At 43.1% G+C, this 23,707-nt stretch overlaps 1 protein-coding gene across 2 annotated transcripts in view; it reads right to left on the bottom strand.

The window, feature by feature from the left end:
* Positions 1 to 228: 228 nt before the first annotated feature.
* The window catches only part of FLI1 (Fli-1 proto-oncogene, ETS transcription factor), a 40,187-nt gene continuing 16,708 nt past the window's right edge, over positions 229 to 23,707 (bottom strand). The window contains exons 4-8 of one of the 2 annotated variants that reach the window (XM_009710151.1): positions 20,586 to 20,654; positions 6,383 to 6,448; positions 5,141 to 5,203; positions 3,806 to 3,853; positions 229 to 2,812 (exon numbers count right to left, since the gene is read on the bottom strand). In XM_009710151.1, the coding sequence (XP_009708453.1) occupies positions 2,283 to 2,812; positions 3,806 to 3,853; positions 5,141 to 5,203; positions 6,383 to 6,448; positions 20,586 to 20,654 (776 nt within the window). In that variant the 3' untranslated portion in view covers positions 229 to 2,282. The remainder of the gene's footprint in view (positions 2,813 to 3,805; positions 3,854 to 5,140; positions 5,204 to 6,382; positions 6,449 to 20,585; positions 20,655 to 23,707) is intronic. The other variant, XM_009710150.1, reaches the window with a different exon arrangement.

Here is a 23,707-nt window from a genome sequence, read left to right as displayed (position 1 = left end):
ATTCAAACACTTCGATAACTAGATTAGGTCTGATAAACGCTAGCTCCAGAGACACAAATTTTCTGGAATAAGAGGTCGATATTGGTTTATAGTGATACGGATTGATTGCCACTACTATGGAGCTGCTTCGTTTTCCTTTTTAGCTAAATATAATTTAGAGGCAAAGTTCATGCTTTTTCTGCAGGTATGAGAGGGGAGGGAGAGAGTGGGACAATATGATGCCTTAGAGAAGAAATCCACCATTTATTTTGTCACATTTTTTTACATCATCCTCTTCATACAAGTTTCATTGTAACACTTAATACATTTCTTAAAAAACACCAAGATAGCTTGCAAAATTATATATATTTTAATATCCAAAAAGTACATTGCATATATATAGTAGCAAAAGCCCCATTTCCATGGGTAATTTCTTCATACTTAAACTTTGCGATTATTGCAGTAATGTTACTTATAAACATCCCGAAAGCACTAAGACCTAAACTGATTAGCTTGATCTTATTTCTCCATTTTGTTAAATAATGGCATCAGTGCTTCTGTTTAAAGTTATGAGCAGACTATAATGTTCTGGTTTCGGGCTCTCATCCTGCAATCGGATGCACGTGGACCAAATCTTGCACCCACACAGAGTCCCAGAGGTTATGTCTAGACTAGATATTTGTGATCCTGTTAATTGGTTGCCAGTTAATACGAGTTAGCTAATAGGTTGTACATGTAAGTCTCACCCCCCCTATAGACATCTGTTCTAAAACACAAATGCTTGTGGTTTACCCTTCTGTTTATGGCACCAAACCGCCGTTTGTGGATCATCAAATTAACATGTGCAAAATTAGAGATGGCTGAGAATTTCTGAATGTTTAAAATTTAAAAGAAAACCCCTAGCGAAAGTTTTTGAAAAGATGTTACGAGAAGTGTTTGGCAATTTTATCTATGAAGTGGTTAACATCTTTCCAAAGTTCACGATTCTGGTGAAAAATAATCACACAATATTTAAATAGTTGCTTTAAAATGCTAGTGCATGTTTTCAATCAGCTTCAATGCAAACATGGGAGCTAAGTGGAGTTAATTTGCAGACAACTCTGACAGGCTAATACAAGAAAAAATGTCTACTCTAGACAAACCCAGGGAAATCTGGAAGGTTTCTGGATACTTTGGGGTTCAATTATGGATCCAATTGCAGGACCAAGGCTATCTCCAACAGATACATTACTCATGTCTTATTTTTTATTTTTTTTTTTTAGCAAAAAGTACAAAGCTACAGCCCAAATGTACAGATTGAAAAGATGTACAAATTACATTAAAAAAAACAAAAACAAAAACAAAAACAACCCACAAACAACTGAGCTGATAGTAAAAAACAAACCTGCATTTGTGACCGAGGTCAACTCGTTTTATTTAATCTTTCTTTTAAAACTGTGAGATATAGGGAAAAATAACTCTGCATAATTTATACAGTAATTTGCCTTCTGATTTGTTGACCCTTTGGATGACGGTCTGACAAACGCACAGCGTTCGCGAATCGGTAGCATTTAGCGATCCCTAAGACTCTGCCAGAGCTCAGGGGCCTGCTGTCATTTATTTTACTTCACTTTTGCTTTCAAGGAATGTCTGTGCTTGACATTATGTAACTTTTTGTTCTGGTTTCTGATGTTTCTGGAGTTCATACACAGTCTAATGAAGTTGTACACTCTGTTCCTTCAATGCCCTTTACTTCTTAAAATATACATGTACATATATATATATGAATATATATATATATTTAATTTCCAGTTGGGTGAAAATCCTCATCTGCCTTAAAGCTAAGATTCCAGTTGCGGTCCCCTGCAGCCCAACGTCCTCCACTTAATGGTCAAATTGCCTACCCTCTCCACAGCGAGAAAAAAACCCCATGTAGTCGTCTTTTTCCTACGACCCACAGTTGGATCTATGTCTTGTCAAAAGCCTTTGAATCCTTAAAAATTTCTCTCATCAAAAAGCTAGTAATCATTCCAGGTAATGGTGAACAATCTTCATAGTCAATTCCTACAGAGGACATAAGCATTAAAAACCAAAGAAAATGCAGAGTACTGGCCCAAAGAAGTATCCATCTCTCAGTTCAAGACACAAGAGGCAAAGTTACAAAAGTAAAAGGTTTGATCCAGGAATAATCAATATCCAGTTTTAATTCTTCCCCCAAAAGGCCACAATTATCCATTAAGGGTGCCCAAAAAAACCCATAAAAATCCCAGAAGTAAAGAAAAAGTCCAACCAGACTGATAAAGGCCACTTGAAGGTAAAAGCATCTAGTAATAGCTGCCCAAGTGTGGTGATACATGGGCGTTGGGATGGCGAGGGACATTGGGGTTTGGATAAATGCTTCCTGGAGGGGAGGTCCAATAAGGTGAGGCTGCTCCAAAGAAACTGGATGACGTGACAGGCATAGAAGAAGGGTGCGGGGGTACAAAGTTCACCTTCTGCTGATGGGCATGGTAAGACGGCATGTAGGAGAGATCTGATGGATACTTGTACATCGACGATTCAGTGGGATGAGGCTGAAGAGCCTGGGCAATGCCATGAAAGTCAAATTTGTAGGCATACCTTTTGCCATGCACTTTGGTCATAATGTTCTTATCATAGTAGTATCGGAGGGCTCGGCTCAGCTTGTCATAATTCATGTTAGGCTTGCTTTTGCGTTCTCCCCAGCGCCGTGCCACTTCATCAGGGTCCGTCATCTTGAATTCCCCATTGGTCCCTTCCCACGTGATACAGTTGGCGTTGGAGCTGTCCGACAGCAACTCGAGGAGGAACTGCCACAGTTGGATCTGCCCGCTCCCTGCGAGAAGCAAGCCAAAGAGGAAAGGAAATGACATTGTGTTTCCTGCTTAAAAGCAAAGACAAAGGCAGGAAACAGAAGGACTATCTCGATCTTTACTGGGAACTGCTCCTTCAAGCCTTAGAAAGTCTTACGTAGGAATGGATAAACTGTTCCCAGCAAACAAGTTAGTCAACCCTTTGTTCTGTCCACGAGTTTAAGGTCAGATTAGATTTCGTAATGGTCGCCTTTGGCCTTAAAATCTTCGGGCTATTCATAAACAGGCTTTTTCCCGAGCATTCTGTTCTGCTAAATTTTTCACTGAATAGTTAACACGGTGCATTTCAACTCTCAGTTGCTTACTGTTTACCATGGATATTGTTTTGGATACCTACAGATTTCTTTCCAGTTGGTGATCTGAGTTACATAAGATTATTTCTTCCCTGGACTAGATGACTCCTAGTTTTATTCCCTGTGGTTATACTAATAGTAAAGAACCTTATGAGGATGTCTCCTTACAAGCATTCAATGTATACAAGTTTGTTTAGTTCAAGCAAGATTTACTCCAGGTCTTACTCCCCAAAGTCAGAGATTGTTTTCTGCAGAAGATATGCTAGGGACAGTTACTATGCAGTGACTTTCAGAGATGTTTTGTGCCTTTCATTCAGCTAATCCATAGCAGGCAGTGAAAAACTAACCTGTACTGCAAATCTGAGAGACTGGCATTGAAGTCCCCTGTAAAACTCCTCTCAGGGAATGCTGGGTTTGGGTAAGAACATTCAGGATGGTGATTTTGTCTCAACAAAGATGATGTTGCATCACTTTCCTCACTTTTCTGTAAGGATTTTTTGCAAAAGCACTTGTGAGAGCACAGCTACTGAGGCCAATGGCTCTCAGAGCCTACCCCAATAGTAGAGGACAACAGCTACTCATCCGGTACAGGCTGGAGCAGGGTATCAGAAGGAAGGCTAACCCCTTTCATAATGGTGGTCTGAAATTTAAAGATGAACTCACCTGGATTGGCAAGACGGCTACTAGTGGGCCCCAGGATTTGATAGGGATCTAAAAAAAAACCACCCAACAAAAGCTATTTTAAAAAATGTTTCCTCAAAAAGAAACAACAGTTCATTATTGTTTATTCTAGAAACCAGTTCAAGTTTTCATTTTCTTTCTTTACTCTTACTGCCTCTTCTCCTAGGGCCTGGAACAGACCTGGTGTGTTCCTTATTTTTTTTTTTAGCAAACAACCACCAATTATTTATGGAATCTGAAATGGCACAGTGTTTCTGGCATTGGTTTCAGACTTGCCTGCTTCCAAAGTCTGCAACCTCTTTGGACATACCCTACACTTATGTGTCAACCAGAAAACCTGAAACAGGAAGCGTGGGATAGTAGAACAGTAACAAATCAGGAGCAAATACATTTCTCCTCATAAAAAGAGCTGGACAGCAGGTGAGATTTTCAAATTCACTCATTAGCAGTTGGGCTTGCTTCCCTCTGAGGTCAATGAAATACTCACCCAACTCTGCCTTACTGAAGCAAACAGAGCATTAGACAAACGAGAGTAACAGGAGTTTTGTCACTGGCTCCAATGAGGCTCAGTGTTTCTTGAAAACCCCACAGCGCATTTATTAGGAATGAATTCCTTCCCTTTTTGTGGGGCCTCCTCCGCCCTAATCTCTACACTTCTCCTTTGCTTCTCTCTGGTTTCGGTGATTTGGATCTATAGCATTTGCTCGTGGATTGAATCGATGCCAAAAGAACCAACCCCTTTTAAAAAAAAGGGATCGAAAGCAGCTGTGCAAAGCAGAGAAGGTGGTATTTAGCTTTTCAAAGGCCCCTTGGGAAACTAGCAGGAAACACTACTGCTTGCTGCCCAACAGGGTTTGCTTTTCTTATTTCGTTTTCTTTGACGCAGGGGAAGCCCTGTTGATTCTGTTTGGAGATACTTCCATTGAACATCACTGCAGCAGAGGTGAAGAGGTAACGAGCAGACACTACATCGCTGCAGCATAAACAGCTCCATACCCCTAACTGCTTCACGACCTACTGCATGGCATGTCATGATGCTTCAAAGGAGATGCAACCGATGCTAGGCACTGCACGTGACTCAGCTGAAACAAGGATGTTTCTTTTGAATGGGGAAGGACAAGGCGGTAAAATAGAAACAGTTTGGAACAATTGCTGTCACTGCTTGGTCACAGTTGACTCATTATTCAGAGACTTCCCTGTAAGGCTCTGCCTGTTTGTCCTGTGCCCGAGGTTGGTGCTGCTGGACACATTTATTCACCCAGTCTAGTACAAATCTAATTACTTAGCAAATGCAGCGCAGACAAAATCAACAGTTACCTGGCTGGGGCCGTTGCTGTTCTGTCGTCTTATTCACATTTTGCGTCCCTGCAACAGGAGGGCCTGTAAAGACAGAGAAAGATCTTGTATGAACTAGAACAGAAGAGAAGGAATGAATAGAGAGCAAGGCAAGTACAAGGCACGTTGAATAGGAGTAATAGTGACTGGGATGGGGAAAGTTTTCTAATCCTAAGAGCTGATATTTGTGAAACTGCAGTATAAAATTAAGACATTTCACTGTAAAATGAAAATATGCAGATAAGGCAAGAAAAATATTACATAGATACTTTATTAATTTTCTGTCTTTTGTTGCAGCTTAACTTCCATTCTAGTTTTCATCCATGTTTTGAACAGAAAATTTCTGCAAAAACTTTTGGGTTTATCAGATCAAACATTTTGTTGAAAACATCATGACCCTTTCTATAAATCTCTTCAACATTAACATCTGTTCCTCTCCTTCGTCATTTCTCATAACAGAAAACTGTAACTCAAAGAATAGTCTTCACATTCAGAATGCGCATCGCTCAGAAAGCTGCAAAGCAAAGGAAGTACAAAAGACAGCCAGGTTCTGCTACATTTATTTGCACCTCGTAGTATCTTGTTGAGAGTCAAGTGTGCCCATCTTGCACTGCTGCACAGGGATATGCCCCAGCAGTGGAAGCAGGGGAGTGTGGCGTGGTATCAGCCGGTTATGTTAGCTAGAATACAGTCTTTAGGGACAGGGAGCTGATATTTCTAACGAAATGTCACCCAAAGTGTACCGTGAATTCAAGTAAAACCAGTAAGAAACAAGAACAGTTGCGTGAGTAGGGCTCATGCAGTAGGGGCCCTATCTGCCTGCTAGACTTTGTGTAGAATCTTACTTTCTGAAAAGTAGTAAGAAACTCTCAGAATCTGCCCAAGCTGTCTATATCTGTCCCTAAAATATTACACCGGACTACAGGCAGGTAGTTAACATGGAGTCTATGTTTGTACAGAGGATCTGCTCCTGGCCCCTTATTCAAATCCTGAAAAGTAACAGAGGTTTGTGCTGCCATCTTCAATACACAATTCAATAATAAAAATATTTGTGTCGATTTCTATTTCTTTTTGTAACATAATTCTAGCTCTTATCTTACTGACTATCCCCAAATCTCCCGCTCTTCTGATGCTCATAACACAAGCCAGCCATGCCCATCTTCTCCCACAGTCTCATTTTGATCTTCCATTGCAGAATTTGTGATTCCCATTAGGACAACTTACTTTTGGTGAGGCCAGAATTCATATTACTGCCCCATCCTGTTCTCCTGACTGCATCATAGGAAGGATCTAATGACAAAAGACAACAGGCACAGAGGGGTTGAAATCAACTCTTCCCAGAAAAAACTTGCAAGAATCTAACTTTGTGGCTTGGTCCCAACTGCCTTGCTATTATGCAGATCTATTATTTTTCCTCTCTCGTATCTCCTGTGCTCCCTTGGCCCTCTCACGAAGGCAAGAGGGTGTAAATACAGCGGTTGGGACTAGCTGTCTGAGCAACGCTCGAGCCTGACACATTCTGATCATGAAGTATAGTCATTGCACTCAATGGGAGTTTAGAGTGCGACTCATCCCATCCGAAAGGAGACCCCCTTTCTCTTATCCCAAAATGACAGAAGACCACGGGCAGAAAAGGAGAATGAAGTGAACTGAGTGCGACTCATCCCATCCGAAAGGAGACCCCCTTTCTCTTATCCCAAAATGACAGAAGACCATAGGCAGAAAAGGAGAATGAAGTGAACCCTTTTGTTATTTCACAGAAAATAAATGGTGACTTTAAAACCCAGGGAGGCCAAGGATGTGACACACACAATAAGGAAGCTATTTGAAGGCGAGGGAAAAGGGGAAAAAGCAGCCTCTCAAGTGAATTTCAAGATGCCCCTCTGACCATGCCGCTGGAAAGGAGTGAGCACTGCCTCGTGCCCTGTTGGGCCGCAGAGCGCAGCTCCGTGCGGAAACGTCCCAGGCACTTGCACATTCCTCCCGGCACTGGGATAGCCACTGCAGCTTTGAAATTACAGCCTTCTAGTTATTGGCATGAAAAGGAAAACAGAGAAGGGATAGGAGAGGGAAAGGGAGGGGAGGGGAAGAGAGGGAGAGAAAGAGGAGGAGGGAAGAGAGGGGAATAGGGGAAAATAGAGCTCATGTAATCTGCCTGCTTTTATTTTTATTTTACTTATTTGTTTTTTTCCCTTTTTACTCGAAACCACAAACCCCACTGCAAATAGATCAGACTGAAAAACAAACCGCTACGGCTTCAGCCTGGTACAAAGAGTGCGTCGGGACATCTCTGAAAGAGGGAGGCCGCAGCCCCAGCCATGCTGTCCCCAGAAGAGAGCCCTGTCCCCGCTCCCACGGCCAGGGCAAGGAGCAGCAGGGCTGGAAACTGGCTTGCAGCTTGGTGCTGCCGGGGAACTTTATCCCCCAGCTCAGTTCTCACTGTTGTAAATAAGATATTATTTGCATGGGTGGCATTTTCCTTGCTGGAAACTCGTCGTGCAAATCCTAACTTCATCTGAGTATACCCGGAGCTTGGGCTGCTGTCCCATCAGTGACTGAAATCAGGAGAGCAGAGATGAGGTCTGAAGTAACCACTGGCTTTTCCCATGTCCTTTTTTGCAGCTAGTCTCTGACTTTCATTTCTCCCCTGGGATATCCTTCAGAAGTATTACAACTAGAGCTATTAGAGCAATGTTTTGGGAAATATTTTGAAAAAAAGATCAAAGTTCTGCATTGAGAGAGAAAGGCAAAACTTCAGAAATTTGCACCGACCGAGATGCTGGTGTACATTTTGGTTAGCTCAATCAGAAACAGTTTTGCCATCATGTAATTTTAACTGAAATGTCACTTACATGGTGATCCTGTTAAAAAGAGAGGTAGCAATTAATTTTCCAAGAGAAAAATTATTTTCAAATTGGGGAAAAAATTCCTTTCCAAAAAGCAGCAGAACTCATTGAAAATTTTCAATTTTCTCTGACTCTTTTGGGTCAGATAATTGACTGACCTGAATCAATGGCTGCAAATGGGTTGGTTGATTCAGATGTATCAGCACGTTTTGAGTAAACAAATGGGCCATCATCTGGATAGATGATCCTCCTCCTCCTCCTCCTCCTCCAGATGGAGAAACTTTGTCACAGAGGAGGTGCCTGCTTTGCTCACAGTGTCACAGAAAGAGTTTTTTTAAAATGCATCTCCGAAGGGTTTTTTTAACAAATAAGTGACACTATTACAATCAGATGCGCTGACGAGGCGTGTATTGCTATGGCTGCTTTGGCTTTACAGGATCAAGGCTTGGTTCTCCAGTTAGGTTTGGCTAAGCCTGGTCAACATTGTCATTCAAAACCTCCTCTGAATGGGTTTTCTTGTAGCTTGTGTTTTTAAAACATCAGCTTGGAAGGACGGTGTGCATGTGACTCAGCCCAGGCTTAATCCAGGTTTAGCGTACCTCAGATGAGTCCCTTTGCCTCAGTTTTCCCTAGGCAGTATGGATTATGGAGGAAAGTGTGGGCATATATAGGGGCAGTCACACTTGTGGTGTTAGGATGAGACTTAGCTGTGAGCGTGACTTTGCAATGGTAAGAAGGGTTAAATATGATAGTTAGCGATACAGGCGTTGCTATTGAAACAACGTGTTCACTCAGCTACTGCAAGTTTCCAACTCTTTAAAAAAAAAAAAAAAAAAAAGGTCCAAATCCGCTAAGCTATTTTTGTTTTGTTTTCACAAAAATCCGTGCAATGTGAAAGAACCACACCAGCCCTCCCGGCTTCCAGGCCCAGACTCTAAAGCTGAACGTGTTTAAAACAAAATGGAAAAGGCAGAGCCAGGGAACCTATCCAGAGACTCGAGTTTCTGCAAAAACAGTATCATTCCCAGGACCTGACGCCCGGTGGCTTGAAGAGATCCTACAGAACTCCAGCCAGACGGTTAGTTACAGGGAGAGTCTTATCTCTCATTAAAACCACTTGCATTTTACACCAAAACTTGCCGCGTTATGGAAATTCAATTAAAAGACTTGGACTGGGGTCCTTTTCTGGTGTAAATCAGCAAATAGCTACAGTAAAGTTAGGGGTAAATTTATACCAGCTAAGGATCAGGTCCCCAAGACTGTTTTAGACTTAAAAGGCCCAGTGGAACAACAATCCTATGACAAATGTGTGTTCAATACAAAATGGAATTAAAGAGCAGAAAATAAATCATAGATGCTTTCAAGAAATGTCATTCTGCAGCTGTCTGGTTTATGTCCAGAAATTCCCCAGAATGAATGCATACTCTACTATGAGTAAGGTAAAGGATATTAATAATGCTTTGCACTTTCACAGTGCCTTTCAACTAAGGATCTCACAGCTTTGCAAACATTCACACTCACAGCGCGCCTGGGAAGAAGGTTAAATATGATTTTATTTATTTTCATGCATAAACGCACTTTCCTCAGGCTTTATCTGCCTTTTCCAGATGAAGTGGCTTTCCCAGAGATCAGGCTGTGTGGAACAGACTGTGTAGCGTTGGTCTCTGGACCCTTTCTAACCCTGGTCTATACTTTCTTACCCCAAATCTCCCTCGGCTCCTACCTCGCCACCCTCTGCGCCATTTGGAAGTTCTCATCCTCTGCTGTTCGACTCCCATTTCAACATCTATTGATTCCTCTGGACTTAGATGTAAATGAGAATTAACACAGTCGTGAAATACCCTGCTTAGGCTATGCAGAAGGCTGAGAAAAGGCTTAGAACATGGTAAAATTATCAAGAGCAAGACTGGGCTTTAGGCAGGCTGTCCTGTAAAGTTCAAGAGATGAGCTAAAGTATCCAAAGCTCTGCAGTTTCTTCTTGTCAGATTGTCTGGCGCAACAAAGGACGGACTCGATGTGGGGAAGAAACAGAGGATTGTGTCCCAGGGATCCCCTGGATGAGACTGTAGGATATGGAGGAGGAAAACGGCTGTACGTCGTGCTGTGTAAGTGTAGGAGGTACGGCCCGGCAGTCGGGAAGATAAGGCAGGCTCCACTGAACCACCAGCCCACCTTTACAGACAGCCCCCCCTCTCATCTGACAGCTTGAGTGCTACTTCGCTCCTGTTCCCCATACCTCTGGATCGTATTTAGTCTAAACAGACTATTAGGCTCAAATATTGCTGTGGGCTAGAGGCAGATGGACAGACACGCACAGACTCATTTCCCTAGGAAACCGGGCTTAAAATCCCCTAGCAGATTTCCACACCACAGCGACGACCATCCCAGATGCCTAGCAGTCCTTTCAGCTTGAATGCAGTCCAATGAACAAGCCATTAGGGAATCCGTGTTTAAGATATGATGTATTAGAGAGCAAACTCTCTCTGATAAGCTTTAAAAAGTTCTTTAAAATTTTTTTTAAATGGTGTTTTATAAATCTGAGAGCTTGGGATGGAGGGGAGAAGCGAGGGGGGGGATTTCGACTGAACAATAGGCTCACAGTCCCTGTGCTTCCTGAGCTGCCGGGCGAGTGCTGACAGCCCCTTCATCCTGCTCTCTCTGTAGGAGCTTTTTCAGTGAAACCAGATTCAGGCACAGTTTTGTGCTACCAGCCTTGATAAGGCTTTCCAGGAGAACGATGGGCACTGGGCCTGTAATATCCTCATTTTTCAGGTCTTTTTGTTCTAGGATGGATACAGTGGGGCTGGGTCATTTAGGGACTCTATATATTATACAGTTGGACTTGATGATCTTTGAGGTCTCTTCCAACCATAATGATTCTATGATTCTATGACTAAATGCTTTATAGGCACTATAGAGGAATCTTACCTGAAATGCCATCTATGCTGGCATAGTGCCCTTAATTGCAAGCAAGGCCGGGAAGGAATAGCATGGCATATTTATTGTATTCATGGCAGCAGCAGCAGCAGCTCTTTTCCAGCCAGGCACTGTCTGCTTTATGAACTGCCGGGTCTCACCGTCAAGGCGCAGAGCGACTGCTCTCAACATGAGCTCCCTCTGTCAGACCCATGGGCAGTGTCATGCCTGGGTTAACACAATAACCATGGGACTGCACGTCCAAATTGAACAACGTCCTGAAATGTAATAACTATATGTAACACAGAAGCATCCAAACGCTGAGCTCTGCGCCAGCAAACGCCGTCCCCATCACATTTCCCTTCTGAGGATCCCCATCACAGAGCTGAGTGTGGCTTCAAACCTCCCAAGAAGCTTTCATCCCCTGAGATGGGACTTCGTCCTGGAGTCTGCTATTGTAGAAGATGTCTGGAGAAACACATGTGCAGCAAACTTCAGGAGGCATCTAGATTTCCCAGCACGATAGGTGCCAAGCAATAGAAAGAGCCCACCAATCTCTGCCTACTGGAGCTGATACCTCCAAGGAGATTAGGCAGCCAAAGGATGGAAAGTTGCTTGTCCTAAGTCATGGGGACAGAGCCAGGAAGAAAATAAAGGTAAGTTTCTCAAGCCTCAGTGAATTGTCTGACCACTTACTAACACTGCCTCCATTTCCCTTTGAAACGCGTTAACAGCCTCTGACCAAGTCTGTCTTGCTCACTCAGATGAATAACAACAACAGCAATGACTGCACTCATTTAGCCATCGTGTGTTGGATTCCTTACCACAGCATCTTGGGGTGCTTTACGAAAAAAGGCCGAATGACCCCAGTTCACATGACGGAAAAAAAGCCCAAACCAGAAACAGAGAAGGACCTGCTCCTGAATACCCTGTCTTATTTGGTTAGGGAGCACAGGCACTGTATTTCCGGATGGGACTTGTTCTTAACAGATTTCAGTGAAGCAAATCAGGGGAAGGGGAAGGGGAAGGAGAAGGCTGCAAATTTGAAGCAGGCCATGAGATCCATGGGATTCTCCATGTCTGGTTTTTGCAATGAGGCCTTCTGCTTCAGTAGGAAGAAAGGATAGTGGCTTGGTGGCTGGAATTTAAATTAGCTTGTCTAAATGGGGAAAGCAGAACCAGGTGTCCTAGGGGATCCAGACTTGTGATTAATCTAAGTGGCCACTTGGGGTCTATTCTGCGGCAACTACTTTAATAGGGAGAGAGCGAAAGGAGGGCATAGGACCTCACCGCTTTTCCTCCCAAAGTGAGGTTGTGTGTGGTGGCACTATTCTGGTATCTTGGAAAAGTCCCAACGTAGGCACACAGGAACAAAAAACACTGCTGCTGCAAACCAAACATGTAAGCAAGGTCTGCCAAGCTGCTGCGCGTCCAGCCCTCACACTCCCGTCATTTAACCTCCTGGAGATCGCATTGAAGAGGTGGGGTTGTGTTTAAAGCCAGTTGGACAGAAGAAACCTAGACTGTGGGTTTCTGGAGGGGCAGGGAAGCCAAAAACACCTCCAACTCCTCCTAGAAACATTAGACGCATTGTTTTAAATGATGGCAGCAAACGTAAAGGTTGTAGAGTCTGTCAGGTTCTTCCCAGGCCCACTCTGGCTCCAAGTGTACGTACTAAATGCTCAATACATACGGTGCAAAACCTTACAATGTCAGCAGCAAGAGATTTGCTTAGGTATGGTTTTTCTTAGCACAAAACTGTGAAGGCTCTGGATGCTATCATTTGTTTGTCGGAGGCTGGACAGTGTGTGGCAGAGATGGTGGAACAGGACTAGAAAGCGGGGCAGAGTATGAGGAGTCCTCTGGCCTTTTCAAATGGCTACAAGAGGTGGTTCATGCAAGCCGGCAATTAGCTTCCCATAAATCCCTAAATTCTTTTAGGAATAATGTCGTCACCAAAAGGGTTGTCAGGCGCTGGAACAGGCTGCCCAGGGAAGTGATGGAGTCACCATCCCCAGAGGCATTTAAAAGGTGTGTAGACGTGGTGCTTATGGACCTGGTTTAGTGGTGGACTTGGCAGTGCTAGGACTGTCTCAATGTTGGACTCAATGATCTTAAAGGTCCTTCCCAACCTAAATGATTCTGTGATTCTATGATTCTATAACATTTAGCCCTATGGCACACACTCAGGTATGAGTTACCTTTGTGTCATAACTGTGTGCACCGAGACCTTGAAATCTCACTCACAGTATCACTCGTTTTTCAATGAATTACTTTTCAGTTTAATATTTCTGCTAATTAAAACAATTACTTGACACATATACCATGTGTCATGCTGTATGTCATTCACAGCCAGAATTACTATGACTGTTCTCATGGTTACATGAGACTTTCCAGTGCCTTCAAGCACTAAACTCATTGGTTTCTGCTTCAAGACCACAATGTCCCGTTCCTTGCACTAAAGAATCGCCAGTACAGAGATCATATGTGGAATTTAAGTAATTCTAAGTCTCTCCCCTAAGAGGAAGCAACTAGCTGAGTGCAGAATAATTTTAAAATAACTTCTACTCTACATTATCAGACTATTTGATTATTTCACAATTTAAAAAAAAAAAAAATTGTCAAACATCTCTACATTGCTATTAACCTGTTTTGCAGATGAGGTATTGACACAAAGAGCAAAGTCCAGGCTTGGAACAACATTGGTTTTTGACTTGAGGTCAACTCAAAGCAAGTGAGAAGGGACGGCCTGCTGGATTAACATAAGAAACCTCTTGCAGACCATGGACATGAAGAACAGGTGTAACTTGGGAAATCTCTGCAAGTAGCTGAGAGCCTGGTTATCCATTGCAATCCTTATGGAAATACAGATCAGAGCAATCAAACATTTCTGATTTAACCCCTATTCTAGATCCAGTGTTGGATTAAAGTACCATGGCTGAAGCCCACTCATTTCCAGCATCAGGCAGGATCTGGAGCTTAACACAGCGCGTGGGCAGAACTAGGATTCAGGGTTTTCAAAGGGGACTCGTTCAGCTTGCACAGACACGGGCATGCTTAGGGTAGTCCCTTCTGAAGCAGGTCACTCCGGCTTGAGCCCTGTGATCCTTCTTTCTAGTTGGACTTAGCCTGGCAGGGTGACATGAAGGAGCTCCTACGCACCACAGCTCTAGAGCCCGGAGCTCCGCTCCCCTACTCAGAGGTGGGCTCTGGCCTCCAAAATTTGGAGTCACTCCCTGTTTGCTTTGAGCCATAGGCGACAGCCCCCAGTTGCGCGAGCGTGGCTGGAAAAACATCCCAGAGCCGTGCAGCCGTGGAACTTCCTGATTCATGTCTGAGTTACCCTGTGCAACGCTTACAAAGACACATTATGAAGAAAAGGAGGAAGTAATGAGAATTTTTTTGTTGTTGTTGCTGCTGCTTTTTTTAATATCAGCAGCAGAAGTCCCAATGCACAGTGCATGAAGACTGAAGTATGTGTCCTAAGAATCCCTTCCAGAGCCAGCTTTGAAAAGCACTCACTTTCCAGTCAACATACATGTTACCGAGCTACGCAGGGCCGCAGACACGAACAGCTGCACACACACAGGCGTGCTACTGAGCAAAAACACAGACATCCAACTGCGCATTCTGAAAGGCATGTTTCTGAGCACCCTTTGCACACGTATATACACATTCATCCAAAACACGTATACGAGCGTGCACGAATATGCAAACAGCATCGTGCATATTTTGCCCCCCAGCACACAGAGGGGTAAAACCAAACAGTTAACGGGCTTGCAGTTTGCATTTATTGAAAAATACACAAATGCAGAAGTAAAGAAAAAGAAACGCATATTCGCGGAGAAAAAAGCTAGACGCAGCAATACACGCGTAAGAGAAAAGGGAAGGGAAGACACACATGCGCAGACATTGCAGCTAGCATTTTTTACAGCATTTGTCCATTTAACTCATTATCAGGAAACAAATTTACTCTTGTCTTAGGAAACAGCCAAAGCACTTCCAAGAGTTTTTCGCAGGAGGGACTGCACCCCAGCAAACGTGTAACCCCCACACACATGTGCAATAACATTGCTTGCAGTGCACCCTAGGCAAAAAAATAATAGCTCTTTTTCTGGGAGAAAAGGAAGGATAATGGTTACTTAGAAAGTGCTCCAGACAAGCTGTCAGGTTGAATTCAGAGAACTGGAGTCTACTCTGGGACAGCGCTGGCTCAGGGTGATCCCTTGTGAGTTGGGTTTCCTGCCTGCTACAGCTTAAAGACAACGATTCTTTGTTTCCAGTTTTTCTGGTGAAAAAACACACGCCTGCCTCCGAAGAGGGTCAGGGAGAAAGCAGACAAAACACTAACTCTGGAATTTCAAAGGAAAACAATTAAAAAAAAAAAAAGAAGAAAGAAAAAAAGAAAAATCCAAGAGTGCTAGCTACTGTCTCTCCTGAAATCATAAATCCCTGGTTTGGCCACACAGTTGAAATAAAAGAAGGACCAAAAAAGCCTCCCCTTTTTCTGCTACGGAGCTAAAAATGGGATATTTCATCACCAGGCACACAAACATCAGCGACAAATGTTTTAGCATGTACAAACAATTAAGGGGGAATAAAGCGGCAACTGCTTTTTCTCTGACACAACTGAGACTGGAGGGTTTATAACCTCTGCTGTGAACAAGGGGCCTTACTGACACACTCCAAAGAAGGGTTTACTGAAACTGGTCAATATTTTTCAGATGACAACCTCTTAGACCTGAAAAATGGCCTTTTCAAGAGAAGAATTTTATGCAGGAATTTGAGACTTTTTTCCTGTGGGAATTGTGCTTACGCAATCCTGCTCCCTGTGGTCTCCTTGCCCCTCTCTCTCCAGTCCCCAAAAACTTTTGAACGTGTCACCCAAAACTGTCACTGAATTTGACAAGCGGGAGAGGTGAGTTTTAAAGAGCTCCTACCAATTTAAAGGAAACTGCTGGGGAAAGAGGAGAGAGACTGCGGCCCTGACGGCGAGAAAAGCAGCTGCACGGACTCGTATTTTGTTAGGTACCAGGGAGTCTGCGTGAGAGAGAACTTATTAATGCTCCAACATCAGAAAACTCTTCCTTAGGGGCTCACAATGAATGTGGGTACAAACCCAGAGGAAACCACGCCGTGTGAGTTTCAGAGCTCACCGATTTGTTTATCTTCTTCAATTTGCCAACAACCGAACAAAACATACACGCAAACACACTTTATACACAAACATCCTTATTGTTCACACACACATTTCTATAATGCGGACATAAACATAGGATAGCCACAGACTAAATCCTTCAAATTCGTCTCCTACATCCATATTCATGTATTCACATACAAATCTCTTCCCTCTTTGAAAATGCAGGTAGCACATCAGTTTTTCCTGCGTTCTACTTGAAATCCGGTTGGATTTATGAGACTTTGGGCTAGTACGGATTTACCACTATTCTAAGGTAACTATATTGCCTTAGGCTGAGCCTGACGTATGCAGAGGAGAGTGGTGGAGGACAAAGACCCATGCTGAAGCCAGCCTTTTAGTCAAGATCATATATAACCTGTAATCTGGAGGCAAACGGCCACACAAAATCTCTCCACTAAATTCTCAAGCGTGATGCGCTGTGGGTGTAGCCCTTATCGGCCAAGCCTTCCTTCATCCTACTCTGCAACCTCACTCCACAAATACCCACCTCACCGCCTATCAGCACATACTACAAAATACCACACCAGACTCTCCTACACGCCTCTTTAGACACGTGTAATTTTACATATCAACATATCAACACGTCATGACTCTGCCTTTTTGGAAACGGCCAGCGCTATCCTGCTTGGGTTCAAATCCTGCACAGCATTTAGGCTTGTATATTAAACACGTGAGTTATGCAGACCCTAGCATACTTAAAAGTAAGCATGGACTTTAAAAATGTGTTGGATTGAGGCCAGAACGCTCACAACCGTACGGGACACAACCCTTTGGCCTCCTAAATGTTGTTGTATGTGAATATACTTTCCATTTCCCTATAGAAACTTACTTAAATGACACCATTCTGAAGGCGAGCAATTTAAAATCTCCACGGACTTGGGCAGATAATGTGGTTTCAGATTCTTCTCCCATGTCTCCGGTACCTACAGTAGGTCAGTCATTGCTCCAAACAGTCATGGAAAATGAAACAGACCATCTCCCCAGTGGAGCGCTGGGAGTGGGACACAAATCTTTCCATTCAGCAACGAGAGCAACCTCGTTTCATTTTCCAGAAAATTGTTCTCCGGCCAAAAAATACTGGTGATTTTCATTAGAGCAATTTATTTCTCAAAGGCAGCTGAAGACAATTTGTACCAATGACGCTAAATACCATACTTTTGAGTGTTTATGAGGCTGAGAAGCAAAGAAGCTCAGGCAACAAGACTCCTTTGAACACGACAACGTTTCTACCTATCTGATCGGAGCACAAAACGCATATGCTTTGTGCACCAGCTGTGTAAGTTTAAACTATCCGTTTCCGCTATGAAAGCGGTTTAACTCTCCTACAGCAGTGCTACAGGTACTTCTGCATGCAGAGCTGGCATTGCAGAAGAGAAGTGAGAGGGCAGAAAATAGAAGGGAAAAAGGGAGTAAGGTCTGCAGCTGCAACCAGCCAAGGCAGCTTGGTCTTCCAGAGCCATGGCACAAAACCCAGTCCTGTGACAGCAGTGCTGTCCTTGCCGACGTCGGCCACAGGTCAAGCCCTGTGCTCCTGGGTGACACCGACCTTGCTGTGGCTATAGTGCATGCCCTGCCATGTCTGTAACAAATTCAGGAGCCAGCAGAGCCATATGCTGCATCGGAAACATCTGCGTCCGTCTGTGTTGCAGCTGGACCTTTTTTTGCCGTGTAGGTTCTTTTTTGCAGTATGCGGATGGAATATGTTGTATAAAGCACGGTGTAAATGTATGCAAAGAGCATGCATTTCTCCCTGGAATCTGCACAAGCAGGTTATTTGCATTAGCTATGTGATCTTAGAGAATGTGCAAGAAAAATTACAGGAGGAGTGAAGAAAACAGCATTTTTTTTCCTATCTCTGACATGTATTGTACTATTTCATCACTCCTCCTGCTTTTGAATCCTCAAGAGAAGGTGGTTAGAAAAATTCATTTGTCTGGTTTTATTCACAGGCATAGAGAGAAGAAATATTTACAGGATTAGTAGCTTCAAGATGTGTTAACATAAAGAAAAATGTTTCATCTTTTGAGAAGTTAAGGAGACATGAAAATACTTACAAAAAAATAATGATTTTAACCCGAAATTCCTTTTCCAAAAGAATATCATCACCTTGAAGTGAGCCCATTAAAAAACCTTAAAAGGAAACAAGGTCTTGTCTAACAGACTAGACCGAGGCTGAGGAATTCCAAGTCCAGTTTTATGTTCATCATGAGTTTCTTCTGTGATATTGGACGAGACACTTCACTCTGCTCCCCTAATTCCTTATCTGTCAGCCTGTCATGTTCACGTGTCTCTTATCCTGTCATCTTATCTCACAAATAATATTTGGAGCATGACCAGTTACAGTAGGTTGAAGGGGGTCCGTTTATTCTAGAACAGTATTCAGCCATCAAATGGATGCAGAGGAAATTTATGCATTGTAGGAAGTGGAAAAGATGGGATTTCAACATTTCTATGCTAGTTCTTAATTTTTATTTGACTGTCCCATGGGTGTGTTTAGTCCTTTATTGACACACGATGAAAGTACCATGTAAAGTTAAAAACGCCTAGCTGACAGGAATCAAATGCAAACTTCTGTCAGCTGCACTAAAGAAACACACTTGAGGGCAGTAAAATGAAGGGGAGGAACAGTTTCTCCCTCAAGTTTCTTTCTGCCTGAGTGACTCTAGGCCCAACTTGCAAAGATAAAGGGTATAAAAAATTCAGAGGAGTGCAATTTTAAACAGAGCATTTCTCCTTAATAAAAAAATCACAGCTTTCTTCCCTTTATTTTTAGCTACCACCTGGCGTGAGACAGAAAAAGCACAGTCTTGGATGTGCGTGTATGTTTATGGGGGAAATTGTGGAGGAACACGTGCATGTGTGTCTGCTTTATTCAAATAGGAGCAAGCCTAGCTTTTATTAATTTTAAATAGACGACTGCTAGTGTCAAAGTAGTCAGTCACAGAAAAGCCTGCTGAATGGCTTTGTCTCTGTAATGCACCATGTTTTATCAACTAATGCCTGTCTCATAAAGAGAGAACAGCATGCCAGGGAACAGACAGCTCAAGTGGATAAGTTAGATGCTGGACAAAAGGAGCTGCTGTAAAAACCAGCACTGATATTGTGTCCAGGGTCCAAGACAGATGTTGGAGATGAAATGCAGCATGGTGCAACAAGAAAGAAGTGCTGGCTCTAAGAGCAGTGCTAGTCAATGAAGCAGCCAGACACACCATGCAGAAGCTTGTTAAATGTGTGATCTCAGTTTGCTGCAGCCTTTCAGTGAAATGGGGGGTTTTGTCTCTCTCTCTCTCCAGCTGCTTAAATAAAAGACTTTCTGCCTTTCCCCACTATTCCTCGAAATGCAAACTTGTGGCTCGCCAATGAAGCCATGTTCTCCTGAAAAGCATAGAAATGTTTGCATATGAGGTGAGGAAACCGTCTCAGCACGTGAGCAGACTGCTTCTAGGTGGGTTATCTCATATGGCAGATACGAGATTTCACACTTTTCCCAGAAGATTTTCAAATGGAGGAGCTGAACACAGTTCAGTGAGCGAAACCAGTGTTCCTGCAGTTACATGAAGGGAAGACCAAACTCAAGGCTCCTGGTCCTACACAGTAAGTTATAAAGCACAGGACCAGATCTTTGGCCTTTCACATCCTATTTGGCCTTTAGCAATTCAACTGTCTGAATGTGACTTACTGTCTTATGTAGGTAAGGGATGTGCATTATACCCAGCACACCAACTCTCATAATTTTATCATGTCTGAGAATCCAGTTTTTCATTAAAAACAAGAAAAAGGAATAGGACTGTAGCTGCAGAGGAAAACCTGAAAAATCTGACTGAAGGATGTACAAACAACTCAAAAGCCTGAAGGAGCCTGAAGTGTGTTATTAACTTTTAAACTTCGAGGTTTCTAAGCTCTATCTACATGATCAGAATTTGTAATAGATTAAAAATTTGGGGTTACTTGAAAAAGAAAATCAAAACATTCCAAAATGAAAGTGTCAAAAAGATACACTTGGTCTTCCTTGCTGGTTGAAACTAGCTGACAGATTCATGAATGATTTTGGAAGACCTGAGTGGCCTTGATTCACTAACGGAATTTATTGTGAGAAAATTTTATCCTTTCGACTATGAACTCCCTCAGAGAAAAACAGCGTCTCAATCCTTGCTATATATCTGAGATTTCAAACTGTTTCACATAAAGAACAGAAAATATGCCATCAGTTCATCAAGTCAGTGGTACACAAGTGCGAAAATGACAGACATTTTATGCCATAATGTTGGCTTGGCAAGTGGAGACGTGATTTTCAGCATGGATGGGGCTGCAAATTATGAATTACTCGATTTTAACCAAGCTGTGCATGCATAGCAGATCAGAACATTTTCATGCCAAGGATATTATATAAAAGGTCTAGTTTTAACTCAATCAAAAACATCATGAGCGCTCAGGAATCCAGGATGTTTATATGCAAAAGACTGACCTTCTTTGGTGGCAAGACGTGAGGAAGCTTCTGTGTGGGATGGAGTATTGTAGACCAGCAGTGAGCTACCTATAATGAAAAGAAAAGGAGTTATTGCAGTTTGAATGAGCTCTGCCAGTGGGGAACCATGCAGGCAGGTAGAAAATGCTATCACTAGGATCTAAAGACCAAATTTTTCAGACAATTAGGCACACATTTTCTCTGATGGATATGAAATTCTTTTAAAAGCTTGGTAGCTGTGTGTCACACATGCTACTCCACTTGCAAACGAAAATACAGACATTTGCCTCCTTTGCTGAGTGTCTTGATGTCCTCCATTGAAAACTGATATAAAAATGTGAGGTTGTATAGTACATTTATACGAGTACAATATCCATCACAGCAGAGCCTCTAGAAATTACTATGGCACAGATTGTATTACAGGATAAGAAAGAAGCTTTTCTCTCTCTAGCTGTGACAGAGAAATTTCCCGTTTGAGGAACACACAGTAGAAGTGACATGAATTGCACTGTCAGGATCTGAACATTTTTAGAGTGTCACATGCTTGGGTTTGGGCCAACAGCTGCAAAAATCTCACTGGTATTCCAGCATCTCCCATGCTTTGCGGAATTTGAAAGTAGCTTTCTTGGTTCAGAGTGGTCTTTCCATCCAGCCCCACTTGAAACAAAACTATTCAAGAGGAGCACAAAAAAGAACCCATTGGAAGGGTCTTTGTTTTGCTGAGGCTATGGCGGAAATGTTCCTTTCTAAACATTTTACCTCGGTTCTCCTGCAAACTCTTCTGGAAATGGAGGAAGAGGCCCTGTGAGGTCTTGGAAGCCAGCATGTAATACACATTTCATGGTTGTCTAGTTATATGTGCTTACCCTACATAATCTTCTAGGATCACCTTTCCTACAGCTCTTTGAAAAAGTTTCTAGTGCATCAGGCGGTGGCATTCCTAACAAGGCAGAGGGCCCTTCTTTGTTGGGACGGATGATATGAACTGGAGCGGGGCACCAATCTTGCCACAGGTGGGTATGAATGAGAAACGTTTTTACAGACACTTTCTGCTATTAATATCTCCACCGCCCTCCGTTCAGTCAGATTCTGTCCCATTTAAGGTACTTGGTCCTAAGAAACACACAGCAAACAGCGTCTATCTCTGTATATGCTGTCCTGCCCCTGAGCATCCCCAGATTCTTTGGCAGGGCCAGGAATACCTCTTTTGCAGGTTCTATAATACTAACTGATTAGGATCTTGTGACTAAGCCATGCAGTCTCCACATTTCTCCAATCCACATGATCCCAAATAACACTGACCTCACTTGCCCCTCAGTAGTGTTCACAGTACGTCTCGCATTCCTGTGAGGGCTGAGGATTAGGCAGTTCACTGCCAGAAGTAAGAGTCATTGCAGGTGCTGGATCTTATTGGCCCTGTGTTCCTATGGATTTATTTTCTTCCCCAAATGCAAACAACGCCAAAGACATGCACAAGCCAGCATGTACACAGAGGTAGAAGGTGTTGGAAAACAAAGCCTACTCCTAGGGAGTGGAGGATGGATGCTACCAGATGCTACAAGACAGAGGATGGATAACATGGTAATCTAGGAGGTACAGAGTTCAAAGGGATCCCAAGGGTACCTGGACTGTGAAAGTTGCAGATAGCCAAAGAGACTGGCTTAAATATTTTGAGAGATTGGCTGGTCTTTTGCTGCTGCTGGAGGAATTCCAACAGCTTTGTCCACTTAACTCATGTTTTCATCAGATGGTTTCTGGCTTTGGCATTTCTTTCTTGACTATCTGTGAGGAAACTCCTGTCCACCACTCTCTCCTTTTCAAGTTATTTGAAGGAGATTCTAAATGCAACGCCCAGCCTAGCTTGCCCCTGCCAGACAGGGAAGTGGTGGGGAATTCAGAAACACAGTTTTCTATGACTAAATAGGCTGCAAATGCCTGGTTGCACTGACTGGCTGAGGAGGTGGGGGTAGGGTGATGAATAGCACTGAACAAGCCTGTATGATCAACCTATAGCTACTTTACACTAAAAAAATGCAGCCCAAGTCACTGGAAAGGGATGGCGTCTCCCCCAGTTTAATTGCTAAAAGTTCTCACCTTTGCCCGACAGTCTGAGGTTTCTGGTGGGAACACCACAGAAAAGGAAATGTGTTTCCTATTAAGGCTTTTCAATGAAGGAGGAAAAGAGAGAAAGCCAGAGACACAGATCAGGACAGAGAGAAGCAGACAGACAGGCAGAGGCCAGGCTGCTCCCTCCCTTACTCATTCCTGGGCAAAACTTTGGCTGCAAAGAATTTTTGTTTTGTTCTTATTCCCCCTACCCCTCACTGGGTCAGTGACACCTTAGATTAAATCAGCTCTTTCTAGAAACGCTGGTATTATTAATAAACCGCAGGCCTATTCTCCTATAATTAATATTAAACATGTTATCTTATGGTCGTCCCCCCCCCCTTTTCATTTCTTCTTTTATTTCCCTTGAATTAATTAAAGAGGAAGATGGAAAAGGATTGAAAAACAGAGCAGGGGAGGTTTTTCCCCATAAAGCCTTCCTTTTCGCAAGGCAGCTCATCCTTCTGAGATGCAGGAACATCTTGGTTTCACAATCTTGAAGTCTATTTAATCTGGAAGGCTTTTTTAACCCCACCTTCTGAAGGCCACGTGGCCTTCCCTCCACATCTCCTTGTAGAATCAGGGTTCTGCTGCATTTAGCAGTATAGTTTTGTTTGGCGTTAATGTATGGCTCGAAACCACAAAGCAGTTTTCCGCTTCTGCTTCTCACCACAGTCTCATTCTTTCCCCTTCAGGCTCTTTTCGTTTGTACACACCACACATAACCATCCCCGCATCACTCGAGAGGCAAAAGAGAGGCTGCTTTTGATGTTCATCCTGAAGATAGGATGAAAACATTCAAATCTCCCTTCCCACTGCCCACTGGCTGACTGGAGAAGATTCCAGTTTAGTTTTGTTTTGCGTTAATGTATGGCTCGAAACCACAAAGCAGTTTTCCGCTTCTGCTTCTCACCACAGTCTCATTCTTTCCCCTTCAGGCTCTTTTCGTTTGTACACACCACACATAACCATCCCCGCATCACTCGAGAGGCAAAAGACAGGAGGTGACAGTTCAG

This window comes from Cariama cristata, unplaced genomic scaffold, assembly GCF_000690535.1.
Source record: "Cariama cristata isolate BGI_N322 unplaced genomic scaffold, ASM69053v1 scaffold1861, whole genome shotgun sequence".
Lineage (NCBI taxonomy): Eukaryota > Metazoa > Chordata > Aves > Cariamiformes > Cariamidae > Cariama > Cariama cristata.
This window is presented reverse-complemented; position numbering and strand designations above follow the sequence as displayed.